At 46.3% G+C, this 25,122-nt stretch overlaps 2 protein-coding genes across 2 annotated transcripts; both read right to left on the bottom strand.

Moving 5' to 3' along the window:
• Positions 1 to 10,028: 10,028 nt before the first annotated feature.
• On the bottom strand, positions 10,029 to 11,559 carry LOC140213998 (uncharacterized). The gene is made up of 3 exons (XM_072285214.1): positions 11,515 to 11,559; positions 11,154 to 11,386; positions 10,029 to 10,617 (listed from the first exon to the last, which is right to left on the bottom strand). Exons 1-3 carry the CDS (start codon positions 11,557 to 11,559, stop codon positions 10,176 to 10,178), a joined length of 720 nt encoding a protein of 239 aa, XP_072141315.1. The 3' UTR covers positions 10,029 to 10,175.
• Positions 11,560 to 23,770: 12,211 nt separating this feature from the next.
• LOC126518286 (ubiquitin-conjugating enzyme E2 Z-like) lies at positions 23,771 to 24,808 on the bottom strand. Its single transcript, XM_050168130.3, has one exon. The coding sequence runs from the start codon at positions 24,716 to 24,718 to the stop codon at positions 23,924 to 23,926; it is 795 nt and encodes a 264-aa protein (XP_050024087.1). The 5' UTR covers positions 24,719 to 24,808; the 3' UTR covers positions 23,771 to 23,923.
• Between the last annotated feature and the right edge of the window lie 314 nt (positions 24,809 to 25,122).

The raw sequence follows: 25,122 nt of genomic DNA, 5'->3' as shown, positions 1-25,122 counted from the left end.
GAGTTTGGCGTGCGGGAGCGGGTATTTCATTCTGCCTTTTCGATAGTGTGAGGTGATTTCTTGGTAAGTGAGTAGCGGGTCATTAAACTGAATGTCCAGCCCCTCGGAGGCCGTGGGACCGTCGCGGCGGGCAAGTTCTCGCGCACGGTCGTGGGCCGTTTCATTGAGGTTGGGTTTTTGCAAAGGGGCACTGAAACAATTTTTTTGAAACTTGACAAACGTGCAGAAATGAGCGTGATGAGTTTCATTGAATATATTTTTAAAAATCAGAAATATTTTGTATAACCTGCTATATACTGAGCATTGCCTTTACTCTTTTAATTGCTCGTGAACTGGTGATTTCTTTCAAGTAGGACAGCACCGATAGGCAGATGTAAAATCTTCTTAATGGCACATAGCCACTCTGGGGAATCGGCATAATATTGGGCAGCCGAATAATAGAATTCACTAAATAAAATGCAAGAGGAATGTTTCGTTAGCTGAGAATAGCCGGGTTGGACAATTGAATTTGACGTGGAAAAGAACTAGAAATGGTGATAAATATGTTGTGAAAATGAAGGCAGCAATCAGAATAAATAATGAAAAAGCGAAACTAAATTCGGTGAAACGATTTGCACATATAGATGAGAAGCTTGCATTAAAATCCAATCATAGCTCTAATGGTAAAAGCTGATATCTAAAATCTCACTTGTAAAAGCTGGCAAATGGCAGTGCAATGGCTTGCCTATCGCTCATTTGTTTTGTTTCTGTTTTCTTCTGCCCGCAGTGAGTCTCCTGTGAATCGACTGGCGACCACGAGATCTTAACCATGGTACCTCGCGATCAACCAAACGTACCTCGTTGTATTTACTCGCGACACGCTGAGAAATACTATAAGCGAGGCCCAGGGCTGAGATCGGCGACACCATAACCACTTCTCCTGCCCATAAAGCACTTTGTCTTTTCCTCTCAAGATACCTTTTCGAGGTTGGCGTCTGATGAAGTTGCTTGAGAGCAACAAGGGACTAGCGGCAGGACGGGTAGGACAGGTTGGAAACCGCCGCCCTACCTCATTTGCTAGAACAAATCAAACAGTGAGCATTCGTGCGCGAGCTTTTTCGCTTGCGAGTAACATGCGCAGTCATTGACAGCATCTCAATAGCTAGGGTGTAGGATCCCACTGACTGGGGTCCCAAACATTTTGGTACAGCGGACTGCAATGCTATCGCTAATGGTCCTTACGCTGTGCTTTCTATTGTATTTTGCGAGTACAAGGAGTATCGGTTTGCAGTAATTATGTGCTCCCCAAAAGAAGTGACTAAGCTCGCGGCGCTGCTACGGCATGCAGTCTCAGTCGTGCTCTTGACAAACGACACCCACCTAGTTCGTACAAAATGCGTCCTCGTTTGCGATCCAGCAATTTGCGTCGAGAGATATTCTCGCCACTACATCATCGGAACCAAGAAGATACTTGAAGCAGCAGAAGAATAGTATATGTAATCAGGTGCCGTCTATGAATCCAACTATGATCAAGTCCCAAATGAGGATAAATTTATTGCGCGAACTTAAGCTAGGCATTACTCGGATACCGTCTGAGAAGTTTCGCTTGTGCTATAAGAAATGTAAACGAAAACAGCACATGCAGTGCTTCTGCGACAGCGAATACGTTGCTAACATCTCGTTTGCAGTGTCATTAATTCTTCCAATAGCATGCACCATAGCTGGCACTTTCGTACCGACAACGGTAATTTGGAGAGCGCAGATTGTATCACCACGGCCAGCTCAAACCCGATGCGTAGCACCGGGATACCAGTCTCTTGCAAGAGCTCCTTTCACTTAAGGTAACTCAACGCAGCGCAAGCTCTTCGCTTTCGCTGTACCTCCTAGTCATTTTTCTCCTGGCACAAACGAGAATAGCAGATTACTAGGTATCCGCACATTCTCTTCGCTAATTGCATGCACAGCTCCGACAGATCCGATTTCTCAGGCCTTAATGACTTTCCGGTGTCACATTTCTAGAATACATAGTTCGGAGTGTTGTGCCGAGAAAAAAAAACGATTACTACGTATCTCCGCAGAATAGCTTTTCGCGTTGCAGGTTGGAAGCGCTTTGGAGCAAAGCGCACGCGCGTCCATACCTGGTTAGGCAAGTGTCACTACACTACTACATGCAATAAACCCGGACACTGCGTAATATCATTCGCCATTTATTGCCTTTCGCCATGCCAGCCTACATTCCGGGAGGTAGGACTCAGCTCATGAGTTCTGCATTTTAGACCAAATTTATGTTACTGTTACGCCGCAGTGCTAATTACCGTTATGTAACAAGTTATACAGGACGTACCGTGCACCTGCATGCTCTTCATGCCTTGTTGTAAACGCATAAGCCAGTTGATTCATCAGCTGATTGGTGGCCTTTGTTTTCAATGGTTTCAATGTCGAGTATTGCCCCCACTTCGCAGATTCTCATACTAGCGCGTGATGCCACACGATTCGTGCGGAACAAGCCAGCTTTCCGACATACTCGATTGCACTGCCTGGACCTATTCCTCCGAGTACGCATTCCATCTGGACTGTCCCGAATCGAGAGAACTGTTCTCTGCCGACTATGGCTAGGAGTCTCTGACGAATGCATTTGCTTGCCGCGTCGAAATGACTGACCGTGCTACCTGTGGTAGTTTCGGCAGCGTGGAAACAATCGAACATATCCTCTGTCATTGTCCTCGCTACAGCTCCCACAGACAGTTGCTCGTGACGGCGTTGGCACACCTCGATGACCGGCCGTTTTCTGAGATCAGCCAAAAATAAAGGAAACAGCCGCCGATATTAAAGAGATTAAAGGCCAACTGGAACAAAATTTCACTTCGGCTAATTTGACTGTAAACTCCTAGCGTATACTCTCAAAGTAAACTTGGCAAAGCCACAAGGCTGGTAATTGCCTAATTTTGTTATTATCAGATACTAAATAGCGCCTATGCAGGCGACGCTTGCACCTGGCGGCAAAGCGGTAGCCAATAGCGATGCGAATATGGCGAATGTTGAAAAACCGTACGCAACTGTTGATCTCTCAATTGCGCCAGGTTGCGCCTAGGCAGCCAGGCGCATTGCTGGCTCACCATTTGCGAGTTGACAGGCTTTCTCTCTCGCCTTGCGTTCTCCCTCTCGCGCTCGTGATTTCAGCTCTTGCAAGAAATGCCGATTTGTTGCGCGGCCGTTGGATGCTCGATAACATGCTCGAGCACAAGCAATGACTGTGCAGTACACAGCGCTGAGTAGAGGTAGGTCGAACACATCTTTCTTGTCCCAGCTTTCAGAGAGAAAGCGGACACCGCGGCACATTAGGCAAGTGACTGCTACATTACAACAGCAGTCACTTACCCATGAAGATTCGCTTGGCAAACGCTTTCTCGGGGTAAACGTAAGTACTATGGGCCGCGATGGCGCCCGAAAACCAAAGGTAAGTTGTATTCAGGGGCGATATTCTCAAACGATCATTTTCGGTAGTGCATCGTCGCCAAGACATTTCGCGCGTCTCTAGATGAGAGGTGTCGAAGTAGACCAACGAAATCCTTTCTAACACAGCGCCAGAAACGAACGGGAATCGCATGCTGCATTTGTTGCGAAAGAGAACGTGACGCGGCGGCAATGGTGTAGATGCGGCGACAATCCATGCAAGAATCTAACACCGCCAGAGCGAAATGGGCGAAGCTTTATTACGGCAACAGTCCTGCCTGTCTGACGGTGCCTTGAGTTTACCTGCGCACCGAGGCACCGAGCGATCGAGCCCTCGAGCCCGGCCGAGCCGAGCTTCAGCTTCTTATCCTTTACTACAGATGCCGGTAGTTGTCTGCTCAGTCGTCGAGTCGGATGCTTCCCACGCGTCAGGAAGCGGCCGGTGAATTGGGATACGTCATGCCTAGAGTTTACTAGAATGTTGAGCGGCACGAGTGGCTGGGGCGGAGCATGCCTTGCGACGAAAGCTACTGTGACGGCGCTGCGATCGAAGTGGATTGGGCCGCATCAAGGTCGCCCCATTGGGTACTGCTGGCGATACTTCACGGAAGGGTCATTCGTACTACTTCGCGCGCTGGCATATGCATTCAGGCTGCTCAAACGGTATTTATAAGTGCATATGGCATGTACTTGTACCTAAGAAATTGATGCCTTTCTTTGTCTTCTTTATTTCATTTTCTTCATTTTTTTATGGCCGCTCGTTGATTACGCGTGCATTGCGGCCGCAACGTTGGCTTTCATTCTGCCATGTTATTGTACGATTGCCTTTGGAGAACAAATATATTTTTTTCTTCATGCAGTATGTATCTTTCGTGCGTGTATTTGCGCATATAGTTATCAATCAATAGGTCTCGCGAAACGCCGACGGAACAACATATGTAAACACCTTGCTTGCCTCTTCAAACAAACAAAACATATCTTCCCCATCCGGCCCCCTGTACTCAGATTTACGGGAAGTATACGGTTGTAAAGAAAAAAAAAAAACGGCAATGCAACATTCCATTCATGTTTCTGTCTTCCTCGTGTAACAGAATGCGGGGTAATTGGTACGAGTTCCTTGATTTCAGTCGTACCTGGGGCGCCGAAAAGAGCTTTAGGTAGCCATTGTATATGTTAACCTTTGGCCCGTAAGCCGTGTGAAAGTTCTTTTTTCCAGTCCATGCATTAAAAAAAAAAAACTGGCACGGAAGCTTAATCGGCGGCTATATAGTGGAAATGGCGTTGCGGTGCTAAACTGGAGCTCACGGGTTGAAACAAGTAACTGAATTCGATGCGAACGAAATGGAAAAACACTCGTTACTTCTGTTTAGATGCACGTTGAAGAACCTCAGGTGTTGAGAACTGAACAGGGTGCCTCATAATAATAACGCCAGACGTAAAACGCCAGAATTTCTTTAATTAAAGAGAAAAGGACGGTAGCTGCGTCCTTCGGCTTTTTTTCTAGGGGTATAAACGAAATAAATTATTCTCGAGTCCTATTTTTGCGAAAAGAACATGTTACGCTTATCTGATATTTCACACCTAATTGTAATGCCGTTCCCAACTGTACGTCCGCTCAAATAAGCAGCCTCTGTGTTATAGTTCAGCAGCTTAACTATTTCGGCTTGTTGGGGCATGATTTGTATAGCAACGAGTAGCGCGCATAGGACGGGAGAGTAAAAACAAGACAGACACGAACGGTATACGAGCACTCGCCCTGTTTCGTGTGTGTCTGGTTTTTGCGGTCTGGTGCTCTGCGCGCTACTCGTTGCTATTCAAGTCTGTATTATAAACGGCTGCTTTCAGTTATCCGGTGCACCATCATAGGGACAATAATGATGCTATTAAAGGAACGGCACGCCTCACATACACGTAGAGATATTTGTAGATCTGCTGTGTTGGTTGAAAAAGATAAGTGTGGTGCCACATTGGGCACCCAGTTTTGATGGGTTGCAGGCATGGCGAGACTGCCGAAAGAAATGTTTTCCTTGTCTGAATCAAGTTAGCCGATTTACAGGGTGCCCCAAATATATTGTAGGACAGCTAGGAACTCCTTCAGCAGAACAGATTAGCACCCGTGCGTTAATTCGCTCAGGAACTGGTGCGCTTCTGCGCAAAGGCCGCAACTCTCCAGCAGCACAATCATTTGGAATAAGAGTCCCCACTTGCATCGGCCCCTCACCTTCGAGACTTCAAAAGTGCTGTCACGCGTTACAATCGAACGGAAACGGCTATGCGATAACTTTAAGAGTGAATTCTGAAGTTGAATGCGATCTGAATAGCAAATACCATTAGATTTGACTGGACGTATCTACTTCATTTCACCAGCTGAACGAGATCGCCAGACAAGCCACGGATATTACATTGGTAAAGACTTCTCGGTCTCCCCGATTCAGTCCGAGTACATATAGGCACTATCTTTTCCCTATATCACTGCTGTTAACCGGAATCTCCCTGCCTCTCTCATCTCTTTTATCTCTCTCTAACCCTGTTGTTCATATTAACATCCAATAATTGGCTTGATTACCTTTTTTCAGAAAGTCGATGGGTTCACATAGCACTGGGGCAGGTTTTAAGAGAAACACGCTTATTCCGGTCGGGAGTTCTCACTTTTCAATCAGTGCATTTAGAATATCTACTAATTTTTGCCTTACATATCCATCGATATCGTATCGACAGGACAGAGAAAACTGGCTGGACTCGGAGGTCATTCCCATTAGAAGAACATCGCGGGCATCCAGCAGCGTTGTCACAACGCATGAAGCAGGTAACAAAGTATACTAAATTTTGTATTTAGAAGAGCGCCAAAAGCACGGACGAGGGAGGGCACAGGAGGAGCGCTGGCTGCCAACAACACCTTTATTGAAGCCTGCGCAAATGTATACACTTCACAACGGGCATAAAGAGAGTAAAAGAAGAAAAATGAGGCGCGTCATCGTCGGTCAACTCCTGCTGCGCATGCGTCAAGAGCATTAAACAATACAAATGTAAGCATACACATAGTGTACACAGGCCAAACTGATTAACTTCTAAGGAACTTAAGTTCTTTATCACAAAGAGCTACGGAAGGGAAACTAGCACAGGTGGCTCCTAACGGACACGTTGAAATTGCCTCAAAGATGTCTCTGGCCATCCGATTGCTGTACCTTTTCAACACACGTGTGTTGTTCAGGAGTGGTGAACAGCCACACTTTGCAGAATGAACGGCCAGATTACTGCCAGTCTTATTCTTGACACAGTGCGCATGCTCACGTAAACGATCATTGATACAACGTCCTGTTTGCCCTATGTAAGTGCAGCCTCAAGAGGTGGGCACGGAATACACTACATTGGTACTGCAATTTACAAGCTTGGCGACATGTTGCTTATTGTACAGTACAGGTGTTCTCCGACTTTCGTTGACTTTCTTGCACTACCTTCCCAACTTGTTAGGCGCGGTAAACACTACCTTCACACCGGCCCGGCCTGCGGCTTTCTTGATGCGATGGGTCACACCATGTATATACGGGATCGCAACAGTCTTAGTTAAGTCATCTACTGCTTTGCGCTGTTTCCTGGGGGAACGAACCTGTTGCAATAAAACTTCCGTCAAGAATGACAGCAGTTGCGCAGGACAGCCACTTGCTTTAAGCCGCTGGACTTGATTGGAAAAGCTGCAGGACATCATTGGCAGTTGTTGGCAGTCAGCGCTCTTCCTGTGTCCTTCCTTGTCCGTGTTTTTTGGCGCCGTTTTAAATATGAATCATCCGTACCAGCTAGCTCGAACCCCAGCCCTTCTGAGTATACTAACTTGGTGGCTAGCAGAGGTGCGGTACCTGCTCGCTGATACACCGGAACGCAATGCAAGCAAGCAATGACAGCACGAGCACTGGCTTTCCAGATTCTTCACTGTACGTCACTTCCGCCGCTCTTTAAGGGCGGCGTTGTTTTTTTTCAGTTTTGGTAAGAAAAAGACCAATTTCTTGCGAGCTCTTTGTAACGGATTACCCTGTATTTCAGCGTTAAAATTTGCACAGAGGCTACTGCACGTCTAAATTATCTGAAACTAGGCTTTTTACATGGTCGAAAATTTTGTTGCAGCTGGCTATTGAGCAAAACCGTGTGGCTAATTTCGATGAAAAATTCTGCCTGTAACAGGCCTGCATGGAACAAAAAGCACATTCTCGTCACGGGTTAATAGCGAGCATGACTGCGATAATACCAACGCAGAAAGGAATCGACGATGTAGATAACCAGAGCTATGACACTCTAACCTAATAATATACGGGCTACCGGAATCCGCAAGGTAGACTGCTTTGACACTGGAACGTACAGTAAACAAATAAGTTGATTACGGCTCTCTGGAATTAAAGCCGGTAGCTACCAAACGCATACATCGGATAGATATAGCAGAGGCGTACGAGATTGGGCCTGCAATTATGAACTTACTGGACTCAAGAGATAAAATGCGGTTAAGTGAAATATAGATTGGCAAATTTTTTCGCAAATCGCTCAGGTCTTCACTACTACAAAACGGCTAGAAAATTGCGAATAAAAATTCATAAACCATGCGATAAAGCAGTAATTTCAAAATTTTGATTAATTTATTAACTTGTAGATCCTGTAAAATTCTAGGGTACGTATTCTTGAAACACATTACGGTTTTTCAAAAAAGCACCAGCTTCGTCTACCCTATCAAACTGGCTTTCGCCAGCTGTCTATCAGCACTTACCCAACCAACTGAATTACTTACCAGTCTTATGTTTACATTTAATCCCCGCGGTCAAACTGAAATAACTTTAATTGACCTATCTCACGCATTTCATTGTATAAGCAAAAACAAACAAACAAATAAATAGCTAATGTTGAAAGTGTTGTTGGAAAAGGACCACTTTCAGCCTGGTTCAAACATTTTCTCACGAACCACACATAATTTGTAGTCTACGAAAACATGTCAGCTAACATAGTCGCAGTTACAGGTCGCTAGCACCGATTCCAATATAAAGCCATTCGCCAACGACTGCGCTATTTATAGAAAAATTACTAATTACGGCGACCACATTGCGCCTAAAAAATCCTTCAACACTGCAGCTATTTCGCGCTCTAATTGGTATATGTCAATTCATGTAACGGAAGTTTGTTACCACGGCCGTAACCAGGAAAACAAGACCATCTAGCAATACATATGAGATAAATGGCATAACGCTACGAAAGTTGAACAAATACATAGACGTTTATTACATAAACCTGTGACTTTAGGCGGAATAAACATATTTCAAATATCATTGTAGCAGTGTTCTGCTGTCTGCAGCTCACGGCAAGCGGCAAAACAAGTTTATGCTTGCGTCGTCCAGGCAGCAGTTCGCACCCTCATAAGCTCAGGCAAATTTGCCCTTTCTTTTTAAGACCAGGCAATATAACTGTGCCAAATGCTATACGAAGCAAAGTCGACGCCGAAATGCGATCATTCTGCAAAATTTGAGCAACAACACTGCAGCGCTGAATGCAAAATCTTTTTTCGAACACGCGCAGCGAAGTATTCAGGACCCTGTATATTGCTTTTCTGTTGCCCACTTCCTCCTTCATATACTGCTTGTAGATTAGCATATGTCGCCGAACCTTTTCCGCGGTGCATTGCCGAAGGGAAACAGGAAAGTATTGGTCGGAAAGTCTGTCACAGCAGAGGGGAGTAGAGCACACGGAATTGTACAAAATAATGCTGGCTTACAAGCATACTCCAGAAATTCCCCTACTTGGCTCTTTCCTGCGCTTACAACAGGGTACGCAGCCTCGTAAGAACGAAAAGCGTAACATACACAGAATCCTGATATACAAAGATAAGGCACATTGGTAACACCGTGGCCATTAGTAAGCCGATGAGGATAGCTATAGGGGCTCGTTGGTACGGCATATCGTAATTTGCTGTAGCGCAAGCTGAACAAGGTCAACGGAAAGGCACATCTGACACACACACAGCGCTAACTTTCAACAACAAATTTGTTTCCCGTTCTCGTCCCTATATATACACCCTCGAAACGTCATACAGCACGTGCAGAATGTCGGTAAATATGAACAAAAAGATTCCCAGGTTCCCAGTTTATTTTCTTGTTCATATTTACCGAAATTTTACACGTGCTGTATGACGTTTCGAGGGTGTATATATAGGGACGAGAACGGGAAATAAATCTGTTGTCGAAAGTTAGCGCTGTGGTGCGTCAGATGTGCCTTTCCGTTGTCCTTGTTCAGCTTGCGCTACAACAAAATAAGACATTAATAAGTCATTGCTGCACGAAGACAAAAATAAGCGCTGAATTTAAAACTGTCGCCTGGATATCACCGACATATTTAGAGGGCTAAAAATGTGTTTCTCTTCCACTTATGGGGCGTCTCAGTGGGTCGGGCGCGCACAGGCTGCCAATCGGGGCGTCAGTAATCGTGTCGTCCCCCGGACTACACTGTAAAATAATTTACACCCTTAAAAGTGAAAAAAGGTGTAAATGTGTCTATAACCCACACCCTTAGGGTGTGATTTATATACCTGGCACCCTAAGGGTGTGAGTTATACACACATTTACACCCTTTTTCACTTTTAAGCGTGTAAATTATTTTACAGTGTAGCCGTGTTGCTCAGCTCTATGCAAGGCCAATCCTGGTCATTTTGTTCTGGCATGGAAGCGGGGCGCGCTATTTCACCGAACTACGCAGCGTCAACCACCATAGGAGCGTCAAGCAGCAGCCACATCGGGGGTGGCTGTCGGCACCAGCTGCTCATCCACAACTAGCTGGTAGTCCTCGTCTTCGTAAATAACGACGTTCGGCACTACCTGGTCCTCTTCCACCGCAGGTTCTACATTCCTCATGCTCCGGTTAGCTTCCGCTTGACTTCGCCGGGACGCGTCGTTTTCGTGCGAGCGGCGCCGGCGATGAATCCCTGAAGCGGCGGCTGGCGCCGTGTCCATCCCTCGTTGCGTTCGCGCCGTGTCGGAGGGTTTGTTGCCCGAATCTAACCTCTCGAAGGAGTTTCGACTGGAGCCCGAAGATGAGCCGGCCTCCCTCCGATCGCGCTCCGATATCCAGCCGGGCAGCCGGGACTCGGCAGCCTTGGATAACAGCCACGTCCGAGGCGTCTTGGGTTTGTCACTGCCAACTCCCTGCTCCGAACACAGCCTGTGCCGAAATGCCAGCAACATATATTTTTTACATGACGCCAGTGAAAGTCGCACGCGTAATGGCCCTCTTACTTCTACAACAAAATGTATAAAAGTACAGCAGCTATCGCTATGACCGGGAACGTACACCGAAACACCCGCCATTCGACACAGCCACAACATTCTGGAGAGTGGTTGGTTGACGCCCGTAGTCTGCAGCCTTCGAGGAGGAGCGAATGCGCTACCTGTTCCCACTCGCCCATCCTCTAGTACAGCCTGCTGCCAGATCGAAAGTTAACGCGCGTGCTCACGAGACCGCGTGCCGATTTCGTTATTTCCAAGGACCCCGCGCAGCGACCATAATCGACGACGTGCCAACTAAAATAGGGAGTGGGTCCATTTAAGCCGCTAAAGCTTCAACATACGAGAGCGATACGCCTGTTTAGAGCGGCACACCGTTCCCGGTTGTGTCAAGGCATGATTACAGTGCTAAAAGGATACGAACTAAGTAACAAGGGCAGTTTTTTTTTTTTTTTTGCGTAATCGGAAACTAACCTTTTCGCGGAGCCCTCACTGGGCGTTGAGGCTGAGGAACAGCCGGCCTCGTGGCGGCTCTGCTTCGAGACCAGCGGTGACTCGGCTGTCCTAGTTGACAGTTGCTTGCCCGGCGGGGGTGATTGCTCTTCATTGCGGCCTTGCGAGCCGGACAGCCTGCGTCTAAGGACGACGTCAATACAACCTATATCTGCACATGACGCTGCAAGGGCCGAGTGTTTAATGGAATCGTGCTAATAAAAAATTGAATGCCATAGTTGTCTTCACCGACTCTCAAACAGCGGCACGCAACTACATGAAGGGTAGGATCTCCATCAAAGCGATCGACTTACTGAAACGTGGCGATACTCCTCCCCCCTACATCTGCATCATTTGGGTTCCGGGACACGAGGGACTCGAGGGGCATGAAGCGGCACACACAGCGGCCCGCGCAAGCATCAACCGGGCTTCCCCGCACGACATTCTAGACAGGTCCTACCCATCCAAATCAGAGGAGGAAACGGTAACAATACCGTTAACTTACCAAGCACTGCTACAACACTATCGGCTTGGACGCAGGGTATACCCTCCACCACATCCAAAACTAGCAAGAAACGAAGGCACCGACTACAGGCGACTTCAGAGCAATACCTGTACCCACGGAAGCTTACTGTATCATTTCCACCCGACGCTATACAGCTACACCAGTCCACACTGCAACGTGCCAGACACCCTGGCGCACCTCCTCATGCAATGCAAGAACACCCGAGCAAGCATCACAGCGCCACAACTATTAGCAATGGACGCAGACCCAAACCTCCTCGCTGAAACGGGGGAGGCTGCGATCTCCAAGCCGGACCTGGTCGACGAGCGCGAACTAGTCGCCCGGACCCGGAGGGCGATCCAAGCCACAGGGTTCCTGGAATAAGGTACCCTCCCACCTCGACTGACAAATCACTACTTCAAATAAAGGTTTCATTCTCTCTCTCCGGGTTTACGTGCTCACACCTTAATCCGAGTACGTGCCACGCCAAGCTTTCTAGTAAAAATGAACACCTTTCAGGTATTGTTGCTAAGCGAAAGGAAAAGAAGTGGAAAGGGCCGTATTTTTTGAAACTGCTGCCTCGTGCTTGCTTCCTGATGCAGGCTGAGGCGTAGGAAAGCGGAGACGAGACAGCGAGAAGAAGATATTATTTGAAAAACAAGTCCCACCGCCTAGCCTGCTTTATTGAAGGTGCGACTTCAATAAGGCCACCACTGCTCTAGCTTAACGGATATGGTGTTGGGCTTCAGAGCTGAAGGCTGTGCGTTCTGTCCCGGCCGAAGGGGACGCATTATTTTTAATGCGTATCACTATTTGGCCTCATTCCATGTACTTTGCGTGAGGTCGGTAGGTACTTCCTATCTCGCCGCACCTCGGACCTCTGTAAAGGAAAGAAATGCTGGCTGCCTGTGGAGTTGCGCCACTGCTTTATGGACGCAGCAGCACAATTGTCAAACCACTAGGGCACGGTCGCACACATACTCCTCTCGTGTCAAAGCCCACTAGCTCTCCGAAACGTTTTCGGCGCGCGCACCACGTGACAGTTTATAATGTTCTTTCGACGCGACAGCTCGCGTTTTCAGGGGTGGTGTTCGACCGCGCCCCCGTCTTGGGGATCGTCCCTCATTCCGCTGTACTTCCTCGCAGCAGCTAACGCTGGGCAGGAACTGTGCTATGTTGTGCGGCTTTTATGGGCGGCCCAGGTCGAATAGCGCACAAAGCTTCGTTGCCGGAATGTGAATGCGAATGTCGTTTTAATATACGCCACCGGAAATAGTACGGTTGTATAATACTTAGTCGGTGATGACGTCCCGATGAGTGTTTGTTTCGCTTACGCTCGCCTAGTACATATATAAGCAGGACGCATCGAACAATCAGCATGCCGTAATCTCGTGCAGAAAGGCCGGAGTAGAAATCCTACCGGCGGCGTCACACTTTCGTCTTCACTATAGACTAGTGGCTGTCATCACAGAAAAGTTCGTTATAGATGCATAGGTCTTCATCTAACGCAAATCCATTGATCCACTTATGGTAACGCTGTGCGTAATATTAAACAATGTGGGGTATCTAACTACCAGTAAAATGCTTTGCATAACAGCGAGTTCTACAATGAATGGAATCTGCTGCCTATATTGAAAAATTCCTATAGGCGTGTTATGTTAATGCAGGCCTTTAACTTCAAAGTGGCTTGTTTGGTGGACAAAGCCCGACATGTACAGTCCGGTCCACTCTTACAGGGAACAAGCTAGCGCGTGGCCGGCGGTCCGCGGAGCGCTAACTGCCGGCGAGGTTTGGAAACGCGGAGCATACGCATAAATACATAATGGCGGTGCGTGCCCCGCATCATCTGCTACTTCTCCGCCCCAGCGCTCGGCGCGCACTAGCGAGCGCTGGCCCTTCCGGATTTCTTTTTCTTTTTCGCAGTGTGAAGCAACGGATACCAACCCTGCATGCCGTTTGTTGAACAGGCGGGCGTTTTATGGTAGGAAGGGTTAAGTTGGTATGCACACTGCATCGCGCTTGAATTGACTAGTTTGTTTGATAAGTGGCCAGTTGCTGCGGACAGTATGTGAAAAACATGTGACTAGCTTTTCGGTGAGCAGTGACGCGAGGTTGCGGAAGTGACGTGTTTCGTTATCACTTTTGCAGAATTGCAGAGTCCGGGTTTCCTTCGTAACCATTATTCGTGTAAATTTCCTCAGCTGAGAGCAGCGCTTGGCCCTATTTTCATTGCGCAGGTCAGCATTTCCTTTTTCTTCTTTTTTTTTGCGTTTTACAGGGCATGGACGAGTGTCATCAGGCCAGCCTTGCATCCTTCTAAAGTTTTGTTGCTAGTACTGCTCCCATAAACCCTGTATCACAAAAGTATAATGAATAAATTTTCTCCTCCTCGTTCAATTTCACGTGTCGTTATTTCACGGCGCGCACATGTTGGTGTAACAGAATAATTTTCATAACACGACACTTCTGATTGATATCGCAAATATACGAACCGTGCCGCTTCTGCGGACGTTGCTTCAACGAGCAAGAAAGCTAGTCGAGTTGAAACTGGCGTAGACTGCAGCAACAAATAAAGAAAAACATATTTTTCTGCTCGCTGATTACCCCCGACGAGCAGCAGGCAGAGTGGCGGCTAGATAAATCGCACCGCGGAAAAAACCGGATCCGCTCTCCGACGTTTGCAGAGCGCAGAGGCGAAGAAGCAGCAGACGAAGTAGGGCACGCGCCGACCTTATGACTCTGTGCGCATGCGCCGCGTTTAAAAATCTCGCCGCCAGTTAGCGCCGCGCAGGGAGCCGGTCACGCGCTCGCGCGTTCCCTTTAAGAGTGGACCGTACTGTACGTACAGCGGCATGCGCTCAACGCTCAAGCGCCCACTTTTCGCTTTTCGACAATATGTCAAACAAGCGGAATGCGTTGCTGAAAGAAATTACATCCTGAAGTGTTATGTGCAAAGCTGCAGTTTATGTATGAGGCAGGCAATATTGGGAGACAAATTTTGACTACCTAGGTTTCCTTACCATGAACGTAAGTCTAAGTACGCGGACAGTTACTCAACTCGCCCCCACAGAAAGGCGGTCGCCGCGTCTGGGGATCGAACCCGCGACCTAGTGCTCATCAGCACAATCTCGTGGCCATTGGGATACCGCGGAGGATCGCGCTTCCTAAAAGAAAAATGTCGCCACAGCCGCAGTCTTTACACCGTGTCATAACTCAAACACAAGGCAGTTATGAGCGCACCTTTATAGCCATCTGTTGTACTTGTTGCCTACAGCGTCGATACCGTCAGCTTTCTGTCAGTGCTTCGAAATCTTGTGCGCCCGACCCCGTGTAGCAAATGGCATCACCTTTTTTATTGAAGGCTTTGCTGCGCCGCGGTACCTAAACTTCACTAATCTAACAGGACGCGAACGAAGTTGTGGTATTGGCCACTGTTCACTTTTGATGAGTCTAGCTTCTAGTTCGGCAGCTACCCTCAAGCATTAAACGAAGTTGCCTAAGCCTTTGTCGATTCTATAACTTGATCGGAACAAACTGCAAATATATCCTTCCCCAATTTCCTTTTTAACTTGGTGTGAACTGGGAGTTACGAAAGGGTTCTACTGAAATTGAGGACGACGCAACGAGCTATGGAAAGAAGAATGATAGATGTAACGTTAAGGGATAAGAAAAGAGCAGATTGGGCGAGGAACAAACGCGAGTTAATGATATCTTAGTTGAAATCAAGAAAAAGAAATGGGCATGGGCAGGACACCTAATGAGGAGGGAAGATAACCGATGGTCATTAAGAGTTACGGAATGGATTCCAAGGGAACGAAAGCGTAGCAGAGGGCGGCAGAAAGTTAGGTAGGCGGATGAGATTAAGAAGTTTGCAGGGACAACATGGCCACAATTAGTACATGACCGGGGTAGTTGGAGAAGTATGGGAGAGGCCTTTGCCCTGCAGTGGGCGTAACCAGGCTGATGATGATGATGATGATGATGATGATGATGATGAACTGAGAGTATCAAAAGCACAAAAAGGAGGAAATAACCGGCTTCGTGTGAGTGGACAGATGGTATTATCAAGAAGGTGATTTCATAATGACAGCGCGATTCTATTTCTTGACGTTTGTTTGGATAAAGAGTTACGAAAGAAACATTAACTGGCATCAATGAAAGGCAATTATTCCCGCTTGTCAAATGAACACCCGCACATCAAAAATATAGTTTCGTCAGCCTGTGTGTATTTCACAAATATTGCTTGTATACTGCTGGCGAGGCGCGCCACATAGATACAATATTCATCTAGGCTAACGATAAAATAAATACTTCCTAGTGCATTCTAATGAGCTTAGGTTGGATGAACCAAGCTGCTGTGCACGTCTAGCATTTTAGGGTTTCTGCATAACGTGCACCACACTATAATAGCAAGCGGTGCTGGTTAAAACAAATTAACGGTCCGTGTTACGACCCCTTTACAGTACACAACGTTGGAAACCATGCAACGTCCCACACATTTCTTTGCGAAAAGACTTACTTGCTCATATATACGGCCGTATTCTTTCTGATGCAGACGCCCTTTTTTGTCTGTGTTGGGCTGCGATGACACCAACAGCCCTAGCCGTGCATGCACTTCAGGGCCCCAGCCACGGTCGAGCTGTACCGGTACGTGAGTTGCGTCGCCGCTCATTCAGGCACATTAGCTGGCCACTTGAGTGGCTCGAATGTTCAATAATTCTGCGTGCGCACCACCAACAGACATTAGCGGCCACTTTCGGTAGCAACGGCCAGCGACTACATCGTAAACGGAATCGGGACTCACCTAGCTGATTACTTTCCGCTTCAATCCGGCAGACTCGGTTCGCAAAAGTTTGCCTCTTGACACCACTTTTCTTGCCCTCTAAGCTTCATGTACACGTTGCAGATTTCTACGTTCATGCTAATCGCACGCGCTGTGACACCACCGGTATGAAAAGGTAGTGTGCGCCACAGTCACAACGGGTGGCTTCTTGTAGTGCGTCACGTTGTCGCAAGATGAAAAGGCACGTGGCTAAGCCCAAAGCGTGAGGGTTCGATTGGGAGAAAAAGTTCGAAGGAGATTCAATCTCTTGGCAAAGTTGGTAGGTATATAGATATACACATTCTCTACATCCCTCGCGTGTCGCTGCAGCTCGCAAGTGCTACATATGTTTTCACTACCCAGAGATATTCAACGAAATATTAACAAGATATTCAACGTCATCTTAACCACGCCCATACGCCAAAACGGGTGATCCCTCAGCGTGTCATTGCCTCATTCGTTCTTGGAGTAGTCGCCAACGTGAACGTTCAGGAGTATCGCCATGTTCGACCGCAGGTTGGTAGACGGTATTGCCAGGTCCTTACACTGCGCAGGCAGGCAGCAACGTGCTTTTTGAAAGGATTTCATGCACCTTCAAAGTCATCACGTCATGCATGCAATAAGGGACCCAATGGCTGCGGTTATTGTTTATTTTTAGGATGCGCACATTTGTTTAAGCTGTGAAGTGAGTTATACAAAACTAAACTGGACAGTTATCATTGCTTTAAACGATAGAGCGTTTCATGCATAGCTGGCAATGACACAGAGGCTAGAAAGATTTCTCTCGCTATCGGTATTCGCAAACAAAAAATGTCACTCGTCACACATGATAAGAATATGTAGGCATGTGCTTGCAATTTTATGCATTAACTCTCATATCCTTATGACACAAAATATGACGTAACTATGCACTGAAAGATCTCGCAGGTCTTAACTTAGTTACCGCCAAATGAGCGGAGAGACATGTTGCACGAACCAGCGGTCACAGCGCACTTCTTGCTGTCGCGACCAAACTATGGTATGTCGCATTATGGAAGCAGAAAGATATACCACTGCCGTTCCCGTTTATACAGCGATCGAGTGGTCTTAGCTCTACAAACATGAACCCTGTTGAGATAAAAACTGCACGTAATTTCGACCAAGCATGTAAGTCATTTTTTCCGTCTCTCCAAGACCTGCCAAATGGAAGTGTATGTTGAGAGACGTGGTTTGAGATTATGTTAATTATACCTTCGAAAGGTGTATCCACGTATTATAAGTGTACACACACACACACACACACACACACACACACACACACACACACACACGTGCACACATACATACATACATACATACATACGTACATACATACATACATACATACATACATACATACATACATACATACATACATGCATACATACATACATGCATATATATATATATATATATATATATATATATATGTATATATATATATATATATATATATATATATATATATATATGTGTGTGTGTGTGTGCGGGGGGGGGCTTTTTTCTAAGTTCAGTACGCCGGACCAGACGTAATGTAAGCAGGAACGATACGACGAACCTTTTGTAAGACGTACTTACTTAACGTTTTCGGATGGTGGACCCGCCTTCCTCAGAGTACAGTAACACATAAACAACTCATACACAGCTTTAGAAGCACCGTATCAAAAGCAGAAGGCGCACTAACTGCGCTGACTAGAACTTGCACTGCGCATCATAAATCGCTATCAATGACACGCATTTTGGAATACAAAAATTAAATGCAGATGTGTTCAGGATACCATATATACAAACACGACTCTCAGGTAAATGCCAGCGGTTACCATGATTATCCGTAGTGAAAACAAAATGACGTACATATGCAGATACAAAGGCGCGATATTTAGCACATGGCATCTCTAAGTGCAACCTCGAGTTATCTAAAAAGTGAGGTGTTAAGCGTACAACTTCTAACCACGTACGCCAAAAGGCAACATGTAAGAAGAAAAAAAGCGTTCAAATCATAGATGTACACTGTGTGGGCAGCGTATATTTGTGCTCAATCTAAAGTTAGACAGGTTAGTTTTCCTTTGCTTTCATTTATTCCGGACGAGACAGTGTTAAATTTATGAATAGGGTAAGATTCGCGAAGCTCGCGGTTATGGCTGGTGCGGAATCCAGATTCGAGTATGGTTACTTTGAGATTGTTAAATGAGTGGCCCGGCATGTTAACATGTTTTGAGAGTTGAAGGTTTGGTTGGGATTTCGCATGAGATCTGTGATTGCTAAAACTGATCCTGAAAGGTGTTTCAGTCTTGCCTATGTATTGCATGTGGCAAGTACCGCACTCGAGCAAGTACATTACGTTACATTAATCACAGTCGACACTGCCTTTAACTGTGAGCATGAACTGGCCGGCTGCGCTGGTGGCAGTCAATGTAGGTGTCATATGCGGGCAGACTTTGCAACGTGGTTTATTGCAGTGGCTGCAACCGGTCGTGTTTGAAGCGGAAATTTTTGAAGATGTTAGCATGTCACCTAGGTTTACACTCGACACGCGGTGGCTCAGGAAAAACGGCCTTTAGCCTTTCGCTTTTTATTGGAATGTTGTAGTGTTTGTGGAGTATGCCTGAGACCTTAGGGTTGAGGGGCTGAATGTGTATCAAATAAGCCGACTACGAGCCAATGGGCTTGTTTCTGCTCTTTAGAAAGTCTATCCTGTCGTGTCCTGCTGCTCGGTGTATCGCTTCAGCAATCATCTTTTCTGGATATTTACAGTTGAGAAGTTTCTTTTTTGAGTTTCTCGCAACAAGAAATAATATCGTCTTCTTCGGAACATATGCGCTTAAAGCGCCGTGCCTGGCTATATGGAATCGCTGTCTTGCAATGACGCACCTGGCTGCTTTCAAAATGAAGAAATTGATGATTATCAGTTGGCTTTTTGTAGAGATTTTTGATTAGGCGTCCGTCGGAAATTGTAATAGTGACGTCAAGGAAGTCTATAGACGATGGTGAGTAATGACGTGTGCATTTTATAGCGGAGTGTGCCTTATTGAATGTCACGATGAAGTTTAAGAGTTTAGTTTCGCTATGGGTGTCCAAATACAAAATATGTAATCGATATAGCGTTTAAAGTAGATAGGTTTTAGTCGTACACTCTTAAGGAACGCGTCTTCGAGCACTCCCATGAAGACGTTTGCATAGTTGGGGACTAGTTTCGTTCCCATCAATGTTCCACTAATTTGTACATAGTGAGAATAATTGAATTCAAAGTTGTTGAATTCAATTGAATAACAATAATTGAATTCAACGTTGTTAAACTCGAGAACTAACTTCAGCAGAACCTCCAGGGTTGCGTGTGTGTGCGCGTGGGCATGTGTTTCCCCTCTTAGCTGCATCGGACCGGCCATTAGCCACATTAGGCTATCGGTTCAAATAATTTTTGTACATATATTTTTGTTGTTCTTGAAAAATAAAGTGCCATTGATCGAGTTATTGGTCAGTATTCATTCCCGTTCCTGGCTTTTTAAGCAGGGGGATTATTTTTGCGAGTTTACAGTCAAGAGGTATCCATGCGTTCATAGGGGAATAATTAACCGAAAAGCGATGGTCGGGCAGGCAAACCTTTCTTTTTCTTGCTCGTTTTCTTAGGGCCGGTTTTTTTACTGCAGATTTAAATTTTTCAAAGGGATCTATTTCGAAATAAATTAACATAACTTTTCTAGGGTAACTTAAAGTGAGATAAAATATTTTGCATTAGCAAGGAAATATACTTATAACAATTTGATGCATTCTTATACACAGTTCAAAGCTTAGAATATGCGCACACGAGAATACTTCGCAAGTCTCAAACGAGCCTGCTCTAACACTAATATATACGTCCACAGCGTAATTGAACTGCGTAGGTGAGTGCACTCAAGAAAATTGTGTGCTTGTGTGCCAGTAAAAAAATAAATACGTGTGACAAAGTTCCGCTAATCTTCATCTTATCGCCAACCAGAGGCGATTAGTTTTAGCGAGTCTCCAAAAAAGGAGACGCCTGCACGGCGGCATCCTTCGTGTACGGGCGACCCTGTGAGCAATAAACGAGCGAGTAACAGACAGTCACGCTTTGAGCGATTAGTAACGAGATAGCCATCAGTTTTGCGAGTGCCAGGAACCGAAACCGCCCGCGGAACAAAACCCAAATTGCCGCCCTCCCGCGGGCGCCAATGCGCACGCCGGAGCAAACGAACCATGCAACGAAAACCGAGAGATGGAGTCGCGAGAAAAAAGTTCCTTGTATTCCCGCATAGTGGTAGCACATGCCAGGAAAGAAAAAGTTAATTGGCGCGCTTTTTAAACGTACAGATGCATGGCGCTGTAGATATACGGCATCGACCATCTTGGACTTGTTCGTGGCGCCGTATATTTACGTCATTGACCCTTAAAGGGTTAACATTACTACCTCATCAGAGCTCCTCCAAATTACTCCACTCGTTTTACAAGTTCGGCTCATGATCAAATCGTTACTTTAACCGCAAAAAATTATTGAAATTCCACCTCTTAACTGATATCTCGATCACAACATATATCACACCGTATTGATCGCCTTCACGGTGTACGCATCGAATCTAGTCACACAAACTTTAATTAAATTATGGGGTTTTACGTGTCAAAACCACTTTCTGATTATGAGGCACGCCGTAGTGGAGGACACCGGAAATTTCGACCACCTGGGGTTCTTTAACGTGCACCTAAATCCAAGTACACGGGTGTTTTCGCATTTCGCCCCCATCGAAATGCGGCCGCCGTGGCCGGGATTCCATCCCGCGACCTCGTGCTCAGCAGCCTAACACCATAGCCACTGAGCAACCACGGCGGGTACACAAACTTTCTTGCGCTGCTTTTTTTGCCTCGCACATCCCTCGGATACAATCACCTTCGCACAGAAATTTTCAATAATACCAATATTCGCAAGTTTCATGCAACGTTAACTAGCACACGTTGTGAAACCTGAATTTACTATTTTCTGACTACCCTCGTTTTGATTTCTTTACGATATCAAGTAATGATACAAAACTTTAAAGTTGCGTTCCTGGTGCACACGCACCTTTTCGTTTTGCAGCGAAGCTGTATATGGCTGGCCGATTCATCCGTCCGTCCGTCGCCTGTACGCCGAAAACTCCTCCGGCGCAACCCCATGCGGATGCACGGAAAACAAAAGTGAAAGAAAGGCGCGCGAATGACTGCGCCAGCAGTGACGTACGTGCTCCTGAGGAGCAGGTAGCTTTCGATTAGCAAAGCCGCGAGCAGAAGCGGAGGCGAGCTCGTCTAGGCCGTGCCGATGCTGCAGCCCGGGCACAAGAACAGGCTCGTGCAGCCTGGCGCAAGTAGCAACTGCGTATCGAGGATCCGACAACCTACCAAGCCATCGTTTAATGAACCGTCGGGGTTACCCTAGTGGTAAACAACCGGACCGCACCTTTCAGCTTCGGTGGTTAACCATCTGTACGGAGTGCTTGGGCGGTTATTTTATTTATTTATTTATTTATTTATTTATTTATTTATTTATTTTGTAATTGAATCGTTACCCATCGGAAATTTATCAGAAATAGATTCACCTACCACTGTAGAGCTCATAACATTGTATTGTTTGCACGGTATTGCGGGTAACACCTTTTGACGGTGGCTTCCTTCCTTCGGGACACGGGGTAGTTTTCCGTGCCACCCTTGCACACAACACTTGAATGACATGACCCTCTGCCACGTTTCCCAAATCAGTAGTACAGCCACACAGTGATCGCAACACAAAACGCACACATCACACGCCGAGGATGCATGACATGTGACGTAAACTGACACGTGTGACGTCACGCGGAAAGCAAGCAGGCTTTCAGTTATATCTAGGACGTGGTGCCTGTGTTGCATCGGCGCATCCATTCCATGGTTGGAAGGATATTCGTTGTGAAGTAGCTGTATACAGACGCCGTGCTCTCGTGTTTCGAATTGTTACGGTGAACCCATGCGTAATTACTGCGCTTAGCTATCTTCCAGTGAAAGGCCCCTTTAGCGCTCACGAAAATCTGTAGAAGTAACTGTTTGGCTGTCTGTGAAAGACGTGTTGTCGTGAAGTGTGTTGGACGGGCGCTCGCATAACCGCTCCATAGAGCACAAAGTGAAAGCGCCCAGCACGGTCGATCAAACGGAATGCTTAGAAGATATATTGCTCAACATCACCCTTGAGTCGATGATGATTACGCGATCAACGAAGTTCTTCGTTTTATTGAGCTGCGTTGTAAGTGGCCCGCAACAGCGCACTGCTGTCTATCGTGCTCTATCGCAGCACGGTAAATTACTAGTATGCTTGTTTCATTGCGTGCACTTAAGACGAAATACTGTATGTTTGTTTCCTGTGCAATGTGTAAATAGATTATTTTTTGTCGTTATTGTTCGTGGTCGATAGTTTTCGCTTACGGTGCGTCTGTCATTAAGTATGGATGGTACACTTGTACTTTACACCGCTACGTTCCCTCTGCTACTGCGGTGAATAGTTTGGCAGCAGCAAGTTTGATTTCCACCACACTTTTCGCCCTTAAAACGGACGGAAGGAAAGTACGCCTAACAAAATGAAAAACAGAAAGCAAAGTTTTGCAGAAGTCGTCTTGCAAGCCAACTTTTACAAACTTTTAAAGTGATCCAGCCTTATTACCACACGGGAGACTTATGCCACCATGTAAGGAAAACTATTCTTCTAGGTGCGTCGACTGGTGTCGCGTATGTTTCACTACAATTGCAACATATTCCAGTGGCAGCTGCTTGGCGTGTTGTTGCCCTCGTACCATAAACAACTGGTAATGCTTGGTATCTCTATGCACGTATGCGACCCGATTGAGAAGTTTCCGAAGAATACTAAAAGCTAAAAACAATAACAACAGGTTTTTTTTTCTCTCTGCTTGTGTTGAAGTGTTTTCTGAGAGTAGGCTTGTCGAACAAAGTCTATCAGTGAATAAAGCGCTCACAGCGCATGTATTTCCTTCGTTACTGTAACTTGAAAAGTGATGAAGTAGGCTAATACGCTCTTAGTGGAATCGACCCTATATATTAATATACAGGAAATAGATGTAGTGTTACTGCGTGAATTATGCAGTGAATATCTGTGAACACATTACACGTGTTAAAATAACGCTGAAGCATTAAGGAGAAGGATGCAGTTTTAGAGAAGATAAAGCAGCAAAGTTATCAAACGTCATGCGAAAATACATTTGAGTGGTTAATTAGTACATGTTTATGCTGTGCTTCAATTTGCTCCATGTTTAATTAAACCAGGAAACATCTGTCCTCCACTCACTGCGAAGGTGCCTTGTAGTCGTGACCGCTCGGAATTTAGGAAGCGTTCTTCGTGGCCAGTTGGGTTCCGGACGTCAGCATAACATTCGCACATGTCCGTCACTAATCCTGCAGATTCTCCACTTTCTGCTTCAGATTCTTCAGTCGCGTAAGCAGTTCAGCGTATTCGAAAGTGCCAGTGTGATTGTAGTACCAGTCGTCCATTTTTTTACCCGACAAGTGGAGTTTCGGTTTCAGTACTGCCTCGTAATGGTCGTAAAACTCGGTAAATTTTTTCACAACGATGTCCCTCAAGGTCGACGGTAAGGAAGAAGTACCCTGGAGGCATGCCTCAACATTGTCGCACACGGCTACTCTGATCGTCTCGTACTCTACAACGGCATTGTAACTGCAGGAGAGGCAGTGCATTTCTCCTTTCCCGATTCCGGGCTCGTTATAGATGGGGTCTTCGTTCAAGAGCGACTGGATGGAAATGAGCACGCTTGCTATGCACTGCGCAGGGCTCCAGCCTGTGCCAAGGATGTTGAGACAAATAGAGCCGTTCTTATTAAGGTTTGGGTTGAACCGCACCTTTCCAGAGCCTGTGGTAAGGAATTTCACAGTTGGCGGCTGATAAGGATACTCTGGTGGGCACTTTATCAGGAACTCGAAAAAGCCCCCCTCGTACGGCGTTCCGGATGGACCAACCACGAGGGCGTGGATTCTGCTCACGTCGTTCTCATCCGGCTCGATGAATATTCCCGGAGCTGGGTCGGCGAAGATGTCCGCGATGTCGTTCTTAATCCTTGTCAGGAACGACGGCGCGTCGTCTCGCTTGAATGGGCCGGGGGCTGCAGACTTGGTGCCTTGCCCAGCTTTACTGGATGCAGCCGGAGAAGCTTCTTGTGCGGTGAACATTTTCGCCGTTAAGGTGAAACAACTTCAAGCAGTTAGAGAAATTTCGACGCCGTTATGTACGTCCCGAGCCAATCAACTATTACGCCTTCATCTTCCTCCGCTACTGACTTGTGACCACTATTGGAGTTGAACATAACACTGATATTTTTGTAATAATAAATTTTAACAATGAAAGGGAATTTATTATTGGAGAGTGTCTGTAAGGTTAAGCAATCAAAGCACCGCTGAAGTAATTAGGTGGGTGTGCTTTAGTGCTCGCCTGATGAAACCCGGCGCCAATTCAGTTAGAGAAGATTAAGCCATACCACCTGACTGCTCAATCACGCTCATTGTCTTTTTTTTTCTAGGGTTCAGTTGCGAAAGATTTTTTTGTTTAAATTATGGAGTTTTACGCCCTAATACCA

This window comes from Dermacentor andersoni, chromosome 11 (assembly GCF_023375885.2).
Source record: "Dermacentor andersoni chromosome 11, qqDerAnde1_hic_scaffold, whole genome shotgun sequence".
NCBI lineage: Eukaryota > Metazoa > Arthropoda > Arachnida > Ixodida > Ixodidae > Dermacentor > Dermacentor andersoni.
The sequence above is the reverse complement of the archived record's forward strand: the minus strand, read 5'-3'. Positions and strand labels throughout refer to the sequence as shown.

Excerpts from the sequence above, each read along its gene's own strand:
- LOC140213998 (XM_072285214.1), bottom strand. The coding sequence starts at position 11,559 with ATGCCCCTCGAGTCCCTCGTGTCCCGGAACCCAAATGATGCAGAT. Across the intron at positions 11,387-11,514 it reads GGAACCCAAATGATGCAGAT|CACGATTCCATTAAACACTC; the intron begins GTAGGGGGGAGG and ends ATTTTTTATTAG. Across the intron at positions 10,618-11,153 it reads AGTGAGGGCTCCGCGAAAAG|GCTGTGTTCGGAGCAGGGAG; the intron begins GTTAGTTTCCGA and ends ATTTCGGCACAG.
- LOC126518286 (XM_050168130.3), bottom strand. The coding sequence starts at position 24,718 with ATGTTCACCGCACAAGAAGCTTCTCCGGCTGCATCCAGTAAAGCTGGG.